Source organism: Silurus aristotelis (assembly GCF_946808225.1).
Source record: "Silurus aristotelis genome assembly, chromosome: 12".
Classification (NCBI taxonomy): domain Eukaryota; kingdom Metazoa; phylum Chordata; class Actinopteri; order Siluriformes; family Siluridae; genus Silurus; species Silurus aristotelis.
The window spans coordinates 7831914-7843030 of NC_139585.1; the positions used below are offsets into that span (position 1 = coordinate 7831914).

At 36.4% G+C, this 11117-nt stretch overlaps 1 protein-coding gene across 1 annotated transcript in view; it reads left to right on the plus strand.

Annotated features, from left to right (window-relative positions):
• The window catches only part of fdxr (ferredoxin reductase), a 33591-nt gene extending 24749 nt beyond the window's left edge, over positions 1 to 8842 (plus strand). Inside the window, exons 10-12 of the mRNA XM_083556591.1 lie at positions 982 to 1153; positions 5095 to 5268; positions 8113 to 8842. Of these exons, the coding sequence (XP_083412717.1) occupies positions 982 to 1153; positions 5095 to 5268; positions 8113 to 8243 (477 nt within the window). The 3' untranslated portion in view covers positions 8244 to 8842. The remainder of the gene's footprint in view (positions 1 to 981; positions 1154 to 5094; positions 5269 to 8112) is intronic.
• Positions 8843 to 11117: the final 2275 nt, after the last annotated feature.

The window sequence follows — 11117 nt, forward strand, 5'->3', positions numbered from 1 at the left end:
AAAATACACACACATTTATATACACTTAACCAAATGGTATTAACCAATTGGGGTCTAACAAATGTAAACTATTTCACTTAATAAAATTTTTCTATTTATTTAGTTTTATTTAATCAATTAAATTTTGCTAATTTCATTAATTGCTCAATTTAATCAATTAAAAAATTGCATTTATTGCATTTATTAGATTTATTCCATTTTATTTTTATATATATTTATTTTTATTTAAACCAACCATTTTTTTTTTTAATTGTTTCAAAAATGTAAAGAAATTAATAAATTGTAAGTAGGGTAAGTCATTTCACAAGCAAGCTTGCACAACAGTACAACAGGAATTCTGTCAGAGTTTCATGTGCATTTTTGGAAATCTCAACTACCGAGAGAGAAATTTATATAATGAGTTATAAGTTGGTGTTTTGATCAAGTTTAAGTTTATTTCTATTGTGCATTTCACAATTTGACATCGTCTTAAAGCAGCTTTACAGAGCATAATAATTTAAGTGAATTATGTTTATTTATGATGAAACCTGGCACGACTGTGGCAAAGAAAATCTCTCCAGATGAATGAGGAAGAAACCTTTAAAGGAACCAGACTCAAAAGGGGAACCCATCCTTATTTGGGTGATATCAAAGGTGCAATAATAAATCTTAAAACAATACAAAACACTGGAGAGTGAGAACTACCATGAGTACCAGAGTGTGTGTAATTATAAGTAATGTCCTTTCTACAGTCTTATACAGTCAGTTGACTTTGTGGAACCAGGAGCTACTGAGCAACTCATGAAATTGAAAATAAAACATCATAGATCCAACACCAACTTCTCCATGCCAGAGCCTTTAAACATTTGTAGAGGTCCAATGTCCAAAATCTACATAAATGTGAATCCAAATCAGTATGACCAGTATGACTTATATGTTATATATGTATATGTGGTGATATTGCTGGTAAAGGTTTGAGTTGTTTCTTGTATGTGTACCAAGGGTTCAGGAGAGGAGGCTCGTGCTTTGCCCACAGGACAAACCCAGGACATAGAGTGTGGCCTGCTCATCAGCAGCATTGGCTATAAGAGCCTACCTCTTGATCCCACTGTGCCTTTCAACCCTCGCACTTCCACAGTGCCCAACAACATGGGCAGAGTGTTGCATACAGCGGGTAAGAGGACAGTGAAAGTGTGTGTGGGGGAAAAACACAGTCTACTAGGGTGGCCCTTTGATAGGAATGTACAATTGTTTGCCTGATGTTTGCCTGCTGCCTGTTGCATGACTCTCTTCTATATACAGATGTCAGCAGGGTTTAATTCAAAACCAAAATCTGTTTTAAATTAAGGTCTTATTTGAGACATGTTTTTTTTTTTATTTTTTACATTTGATTGATTGATTGAAATTTACATGGAATAAGCAAACACTATATAATTTTCCGAGATGGAAATTCTCTGACTTGGACTTTATTGTAAGTGCTTAGACATTAGTAGGTCACAAGTCTGTGGGCTGTACTTGTGATGGAACACGTACTGACTCAAAATGACCACAACTATACTGAAAAGGGCTTTGTCTAAATGGGAAATAGAAATGATTGGAATGTGATTAGCCTTCACACTGCACACATTATGTGGTTTCAATAGAATGACAGTAAATACATAAGTGTTGCTAAACTGTTTAAATAAAAGAAAACAAAAGCCCTCATTAAAAATATAAACAAAACACCATTAATGACTGTAAAGTCATGAGATTGCATCTGACAGGATACCAAGACCATACAAAATCCCTGAAACAGTTTAAAACACATTTATGTTTAGTGCAATTACTACATTTGGTAAAATCAGGTGTAATTTGGGTGGATTTTTTTTTTTCATAGAAAATGAATAAATCAGTAAAATTAAATTAAAAGTAATTATCTGCTTTCTGCTTAATTTTATTAGTCAAGTGTGGTCAACTTTATAGAAAGTGTCAATGGTAAGGGGACAGGTGTGGGTGTGGGAGTAGTGTAGACATGACCATAACAAAATGAAATACTCCTATAATTATATGCAAATACAGTGGGTACGGAAAGTATTCAGACCCCCTTAAATTTTTCACTCTTTGTTATATTGCAGCCATTTGCTAAAATCATTTAGGTTCATTCTTCTTCCTCATGAATGTACACATAGCACCCCATACTGACAGAAAAACATTGACATTGTTGCAGATTTATTAAAAAAGAAAAACTGAAATATCACATGGTCCTAAGTATTCAGACCCTTTGCTCAGTATTTAGTAAAAGCCCCCTTTTGATCTAATACAGCCAGGAGTCTTTTTGGGAAAGATGCAACAAGTCTTTCACACCTGGATTTGGGGATCCTCCGCCATTCCTCCTTGCAGGTCCTCTCCAGTTCTGTCAGGTTGGATGGTAAAGGTTGGTGGACAGCCATTTTCAGGTCTCTCCAGAGATGCTCAATTGGGTTTAAGTCAGGGCTCTGGCTGGGCCATTCAAGAACAGTCACGGAGTTGTTGTGAAGCCACTCCTTCGTTATTTAAGCTGTGTGCTTAGAGTCATTGTCTTGTTGGAAGGTAAACCTTCGGCCCAGTCTGAGGTCCAGAGCACTCTGGAGAAGGTTTTTGTCCAGGATATCCCTGTACTTGGCCGCATCCATCTTTCCCTCGATTGCAACCAGTCATCCTGTCCCTGCAGCTGAAAACACCCCCACAGCATGATGCTGCCACCACCATGCTTCACTGTTGGGACTGTATTGGACAGGTGATGAGCAGTGCCTGGTTTTCTCCACACATACCGCTTAGATTTAAGGCCAAAAAGTTCTATTTTGGTCTCATCAGACCAGAGAATCTTATTTCTCACCATCTTGGAGTCCTTCAGGTGTTTTTTTAGCAAACTCCATGTGGGCTTTCATGTGTCTTACACTGAGGAGAGGCTTCCGTCGGGCCACTCTGCCATAAAGCCCCGACTGGTGGAGGGCTGCAGTGATGGTTGACTTTCTACAACTTTCTCCCATCTCCTGACTGCATCTCTGGAGCTCAGCCACAGTGATCTTTGGGTTCTTCTTTACCTCTCTCACCAAGGCTCTTCTCCCCCGATAGCTCAGTTTGGCCGGACGGCCAGCTCTAGGAAGGGTTCTGGTCGTCCCAAGCGTCTTCCATTTGAGGATTATGGAGGCCACTGTGCTCTTAGGAACCTTAAGTGCAGCAGAAATCTTTTTGTAACCTTGGCCAGATCTGTGCCTTGCCACAATTCTGTCTCTGAGCTCTTCAGGCAGTTTCTTTTGCCCTCATGATTCTCATTTGCTCTGACATGCGTTGTTATCTGGAAGGTCTTATATAGACAGGTGTGTGGCTTTCCTAATCAAGTCCAATCAGTATAATCAAACACAGCTGGACTCAAATAAAGGTGTAGAACCATCTCAAGGATGATCAGAAGAAATGGAAAGCACCTGAGTTAAATATATGAGTGTCACAGCAAAGGGTCTGAATACTTAGGACCATGTGATATTTCAGTTTTTCTTTTTTAATAAATCTGCAACAATGTCAACAATTCTGTGTTTTTCTGTCAGTATGGGGTGCTATGTGTACATTCATGATGAAGAAGAATGAACTTTAGTTCAAATGATTTTAGCAAATGGCTGCAATATAACAAAGAGTGAAAAATTTAAGGGGGTCTGAATACTTTCCGTACCCACTGTATATGATACACATTTTATGTGATAAACAGAGGTGGAAAGTAACGAATTGCATTTATTCGTGTCTACGTATACATTTTTTTGTACTTCAAATTTTTTAAATAACTTTTAAAATCTGTAATTTAACTTTTACTTGTTTTGTTTGAAGTATTTTGTACTTATTTACATTTTGAAACATATCCGTCAGTTAAAATAAATGAATAAAAAAAAAATAATAATAATGCAAGGGGGGTTGGGGAACGAGTTCAGACAATTGCGCTAAACTTACAAGAAAGAAAGATGGACAAGGCAGATGCCAGTGATGCAGACCCAGCTGAAAGCGAAATGGCGTCAAATCGAAACTTATTCATTCGGAATGCAATTTCTCTGATTATCATAAATGACATTATAATTTTTTCATTTTTGACATTTTTTCTGTGGAAGGTTCCCTGGTGGTCTAGTGGTTAGGATGTGGCGCTCTCACCGCTGCGGCCCGGGTTCGATCCCCGGTCAGGGAACCAACCTCAGCTATTAGGGAGGCACAAGATAGTGCACTCTTAGTCAGATCAAATCATCAGATTTGATGGTGCCAAAGGAGCTGCCTCCGGGTAAATGCGTGGAAGACAAAATAATTGGTGGTGGATTTCTGTAGGCACAAAGAAACTTAATTATCAGTGAACGTCCTGGGGAAAGTACATTGATGCAGAAAGTAAGAGATTGGACAAGCTGATCAGGAAGGCCAGCTTAGTCCTGGGGATTTCCCTGAACACTGTACTGGAGGTGGGAGAAAGGAGGATGGTAATTATTGTAGTCATCACTGCATAACGACTTTCACCCCCTGTATGAAACAGTTTCATCTTCAAGCAGCTCCTTCAGTGACAGACTGTTACACCCTAAGTGTCTGAAAAAGTGATACAGACGGTCTTTTCTCCCTGATTTATTAGACTTTACAATCAGAGCTGCTCCCAGTGAACCAGTCACCAAAAATATACACTATTATTACTGTTTACTTAACTGTGCAATAATAACAAAAAAGTTTTTATTTTTGCAATAACAATAATTTAAAACCTATAGTGCAATTTTACCTATGTGCAATATGTTTGATAGTGTAACTAATTAATGGTGGTCTCTTTTCTTCTTTTGTATTCATACATTGTGTTGTATATACTGTATTATGTTTTCTACTTTTTAAATATATATGCACATTTCTTATGCACCTTTCTCTTTTCTTTGCTGCTGTAACACAAATTTCCCCACTGTGGGATAAATAAAGGTATATATTATCTTATGTTATCTTACTTTTACCTGAGTAGAATATTTAGTTTTGCTTTCCACCTCTGGTGATGCATGTAATCCTGCAATGTTTGGATGTTTGTTATTTATTTGTGTGGTCTCGGCCGATTTTCATCAGCAAAATAAACTTGTGTGCTTGTTTGTGTGTTTGCAGGGCTGTACTGCAGTGGCTGGGTAAAGCGTGGGCCGACAGGTGTGATTGCGACAACTATGAATGACAGTTTTGAAACGGCACAAACTCTCCTGAAAGATGCGGCCTCTGGGACACTCGATCTGTCAGTCTACAAAGCTGGTGCTCAGGAAATTACAGCCTTACTGAAGACTCGAGGTAAAAAAAAAGGTGTACAAATGATGCTTATACAACTCCAATTCCTAAAATATGAAAACAGAATGCAATGATTTGCAAATCTCAAACTCAGATGTAATTATTTATTTGTAATTTTTTATTTTTTTTTACAATAGAAAATGAAAAACATTTTAAATGTTTAAACTGAGGAAATGAACCACTTGAAAGAAAAATGTGCTAATTTTGAATTTGATGGCCACAACATGGCCATGTTTACTGCTTTGTAGCATACCCTCAACAACAGTTCAAATACATCTGAAAGTGACCAGTTGCTTAACTGTTGGGAGAGGAATGTTGTCCCAGTCGTGTCCGATACAGGATTCTAGCTGCGAAACAGTCCTGGGTCTTCTTTATTGTATTTTTAATTTCATGAGGTGCTAAATGTTTTAAGATGTTAAAAGGTCTAGACTGCAGACAGGCCAGTTTAGCGAATGGGCCCTTCTACTTAAAAACCATGCTGTTGTAATAGATGCAGTAAGCGGTTTAACAATGTCTTGCTATAATTGGTAAGGCCTTCCCTGTGAAAAACAATCGTCTGGATAGAAGTATTTGTTGCTCTAAATCTAGCATTGAGCCTTTCCAAATGTGAAAGCTGCCCATTCCATAGGCACTAATGCACTCCCATGCCATCATAGATGCAGGCTTTTGAGCTGCAATCTGAATAGCAGCCGGTCGATCCTTTTCCTCTTTAGTCCAGAGGACACAGTCCATGGTTTCCAAATAAAAAAATTGTATTTGTCCGACCTCAGAACACCTTTCCACTTTTCTCTCAGTCCATTTTAATTGAGCTTTGTCCAAGAGAAGACGATGGTATTTCTGGATCATATTCACACCTGGCTTTTTCTTTTCATGATTGAGCTTTAACCTGCATTGTGGATGACATAGAAAACTGCGGTTACAGACAATGCTTTCTGGAGGTGTTTCTGAGCCCATACATTGATTCCATAGCAGAATCATTCCTGATTCTTTAAGCAGCGTCATCTGAGGGCCTGAAGTCCTACACAGAGATTTCTCCAGATTATTAACTTTTCATATTACATACTATAGATGATGAGATGGATATTTAAAGCTTTTGCAATTTGATGTTGAGGAATATTATGAAATTACTCTACATTTTTTTTACTTGGTGAAACACTGTGTATCTTTACTTCTAAGAGAGATTCTGCTCCTCTAAGATTCTTTTTATACCCTGTCAAGTTACTGCTCCTTTGCCAACTAACCTAATTAGTTGCAAAATGTTCCTCCAGCTTTTTAGTCTTAGAAACTTTTACTTTTCCTGCCTTTTGGTACTTTTGTCACAACTTTTCTGAGACGTTCTCCGGCCATCAAATTCAGAATTATTTTTACTTGAAAATAGTACATTTCACTCAGTTTATATATTTGATATGTTTGTGTTCTACTGTGAATAAAATATGGGTTTATTAGATTTTTTTTTTCTTTACATTCTGTTTTTACTTAAATTTTACCCAGCAGCACAATTATTTTGGAATTGGTTGTAATTGTGATAACTTTTATTGTATATCATTGCACACAAACACACACAAAACAATTTACTTTATTGTCTGCGGTGAACACACAGCATCAGACAGGCTTTTGAATTTTGTGCAACATCTGTAACCACAAGTTACGTAATCTTTTTAATCATTTGTCTAGTACAATATTATATATTTTTTTACATAATAATATCATTATGTAAAAAAAATATATGAAATTGTTCTAGAGGGCAAAAATCTAGTCTAAAGTCTCTAGGCAAAAGTCTGAATGCATATTGTATGGGTTTTATTTTTATTGTTGAATCCCGCTATTCAACATAAAATACATTATAGGGATTGTGCAATGTTTTTGCAATTTCTATTCCTGTGCATATATGTAGCGAGAAATGCATATATTGATGGAACGTGACTAAGAAATGTTTGAGAAATGAAAGAAAAAATCAGGAAGGAGGAAAATATTACTGTTGGTAAGTCCAAAAAAAAAATCTCTGACCTATTCAAGTTAGGTATGCTGTTTCCATGTAATGTCGGTTTTATGCAAACAGAACTGCTATTAATGTTGCTGCCAGGATTTATGTCTGGTGTAAACAGAGTCATATAATTATCATTATACTGCATAACATAAAAGATCTATTAATATACAATAAATAAACTGCCATTGTGTATCGATACTACACAACAATGGAAAAAATCTCTTTCAGTTGCTCCATTGCACAACACCTTTTGAGATTAATGGAAACATTTCTTATACAAAACAGTTGAGCTTGATTTTCTGGATACTCCTACAAAGATCTTAAGTTTTTAAAAACGTCATCAGTGCTTTGAAGGTAAAAGTGAGGTTACACTGAAGGACAGGTTTGATGTGCTTTTTAATCATTTGCTTCATTTGCTTCAACTTGTAGGTGCTAGTATCACCTCCAGTGTTCTTAATGAGCTCATTTTTTCCTAAGTCAAGACTATTTATAAACAAGACCTGTTATGTTTTGTGGGTATGATTCAAGTGAATGTATTCTGTACAAGGTTTGAAATATGCCTAATTATATTTCCATGTGAATCTTTTTCAAATATTATTTTGCAGTGTACTTGAAATACTCTATTTCTTCAACATGCCCCTTCAAGAATTTCCACTCCTGCATAGGTCATACTGAGACAATACTAAATGGAAACAATGTAGAGACCAGTCCAAGACCAATAATTTAGCCTAAGTGTCTTTTTTTAAAATTATTATTCTTATAATAAAAAGCTGCTCTTTTTGGGGGGCATTTATGTCCATTTTTTTATACACAGTTATTTATTTTTATTTAAGGTATCTGGATGTGTCTTTCATTTTCAGGAGTGAGAGCAGTGTCCTTCTCAGAGTGGGAGAAAATCAACTCGGAGGAGGTGCGGAGAGGAGAAGCTCTGGGAAAGCCCAGAGAGAAAGTCCTGGATGTGAAAGAGATGCTGGAAGTAGCCTGGTCCTGATTTGTCACACTATGTGGTGGTGTAAATAAATAATGTAATCATTTACATGCAAGTAAATAGCATTTCATGAAGCTCATGATTAGACATCAAGAAAAACAGAGACACTCTTTAAAATGAAGCTCTAGTTGAACAAATGCCATGCAATTGCTAGCTTTAATTACAGCTTACAATTACAGCTTACAATTACAATTATTCTTTTTCCATAATTATGTTAAAGTTAAGGGCCTTGCTCAAGGTTCTCCTGAGTGGCAGCTTGGCGATACCGAGGCTTAAACACCTGAACTTCTGATCAGTACCTCAGAGCCTTAAACTCTGAACTACCATCAACCTTGTTGTTTATGAGTGAGGTCTTCTGTGTTTTGTAGCATCTTCTGGGTTTTAGAATTAGGATGTGCAAGCTGACAAAATCTAATTAGAAGGAAATATGCCTCACTTGGGAATGTACTTTGATTATAACCTAAACATCTAATTAAGAAATTAAGAAACAGTGATGGTGAAATTTGGTCAGATTGTTGCTTGGAACCTCCTTAATAAATGTGCACAATTTCACAACTTCTATGGGTTGCCTCATCAGATAAAGGTGAATAGGTTATTATTGAGAGATATATATAAAAAGCATTATACATAGATTTTAATGTCAAGTTCCTTTTCATGGCAAAAGTTAAACTTTGCATTTTCAAATGATTCTAAACCAGAAAACAAGAATTAAACAAGCCAGGTTATAGAAAACAAGGATAAAATAGAATAGCTGCTACACTCAAGATCCTTGTGAGAGACTGTGTGAGATCTGCAGGATGTCAACATAATGTGAGCCATTTCTGGGTATGTTCTTTCCAAAATAAACCCAAAGTTTAACTGATAGTGATGGTAGAACTGTGCAGCACTCGGCCCAAATTTGGTCAGATTGTTCCACAGAACCTACTCAGTGTGCACAACTTTTTAACAGACAGTTCTATGGGTTGCAAAAAACAGCATAGTCAGATAAAGATGAAAAAATAGAATAGCAATAGGGTGACATTTCATCTTTGTTGTGTAGCCCCCATAAATAAGATGCAATTATTAAAGCCGGCATCTACATCATGGCTTTTGATATAGACAAACATCAAATATGATAACACAGTTGATTAATATAGGCAGAACACAACTACAATGCTTCAACAGTCGTAAATATTTTCATGGAACAAGCTGCAAAAACAAGTTTTTGAGAGGAAAGACATAAAACCAACTTTAACATCTCAAGCTTTCACACGCTAGAGAACCAAGATTGCTGTGAATTTGTGCAGTATAAATCTCAGACAAAAAACTGTTTCAATGGATGAATGACTTTTCAACTAGAACATTTATTCAGACAAATTAGTTGAAGATTTTCCAAGGTTTAAAATGTAATTTCTCCTCTCATCAGTATATGAACCATGTTGCATCATTGACAGAATTAAGTGCTTATAAAGACAAGGCATGACTTGTAGAAACAACCAGAAGCCATTCACACACACTTAAATACTTGTAAACTTTCACATATGAAAGCCACGTGGCCCATCGCCAGGAACAAGTAAAATGACAGAGCATGAAACCAAAGTGTTGTGGTATAGTGGTTAATTTTTCTTCCCACATCCCTCAGCTCACAGATTCAGACCTTAAAGACCTTTTTATACAAAGGTATATTAAAAAATAGCTAAAAGTCAGTCACTCAGCGGATGAGTGTTGCGATTACTCTTTGTGGTATGTGCTAGGGTAAGCATGGAGCTGTAACACGGAACAAATCAAAGATTTGGCTTCAAATTAGAGTCTCTGGTAGAAAAGGTCATGTGATTACACTGAACCGGTTTTAAATATACTTTTTATAGCTTAGTAAAAAAAAAATTTATTTTAATAATGATCACATTATTAAAAAATAATCACAAATTGTGAATGCTGTTATTATGCCCACTCTTTACCTTTTTCCAAATGTATAAACCAGGTGGAATTATGTGGAATGTGCATCAGAGATGGCAACAACAAATCAACAATCCATTTTTTTTCTGTTGGAGATAAAAGTCTGGTAAAAACTGGCTTTGTTAACATTCTATTTCAAAGCATTTCAATGCTCATCTGCCGTTTTGCATGTCGTCTTCTCGTGCACTATAGCTGACCATGTGACCTTTTTCCTGCTGGGAATTTCCAGGAAATCTTTTTTGTTTTGGCTGAAGATCATTTAATATGGAGCCTGATGTAACACATTGCAATGCGTGCACAGATGCACTCGGTGTGGGTGGAAATCACTGCTGGAAAATCGGGAAATTCCAGTGTCCATTAAAGTGTTCTTGCGTCTAGATGTAGTGTGACCAGCTTACATAAGTTGCATCACGCAACAGGATCTCCTGTATTCAAATTTTACTCTTGTGTTCCAACTAGGTTAGGGGTTTTTCCCTGGGACATGGTGAAGTAAAGTTTTATTGACAGCTTTTTTATGTTCTATTAACATGTTCCAGTGGTCACAGAAAAAGGCTTTTACAATGTTTTTTGCCATTATGTAGGTAGAAGTTCCTGTATTCTTGGTCCTGATAATCCTCCAAACTTCCAAAATAATTGAGCTAAAATGCATCTGGTCTGGTTTTAAAGAATCATTACAACAATCTTTACTTTCGAATTGAGTCAAATACCTGACGTGAAGGTGTGCCAACATCATACAACAAAATGACTTTTTCTTTTGAAGCATTTTTTTTTTTTGTTATTCCATGACAAATATTAATTTGCTCATTATAATACATTGTTTTGATTAGAACTCGTTCACCGGGATGTGTAGCAGTCTTTTCAAAGTAAGAGCTCTACTTATTTCTTCACTAAGGTCTAAAGTAGTTTCATGTCTGCCAAAAACTGCTTTGTAGAATGAAACAC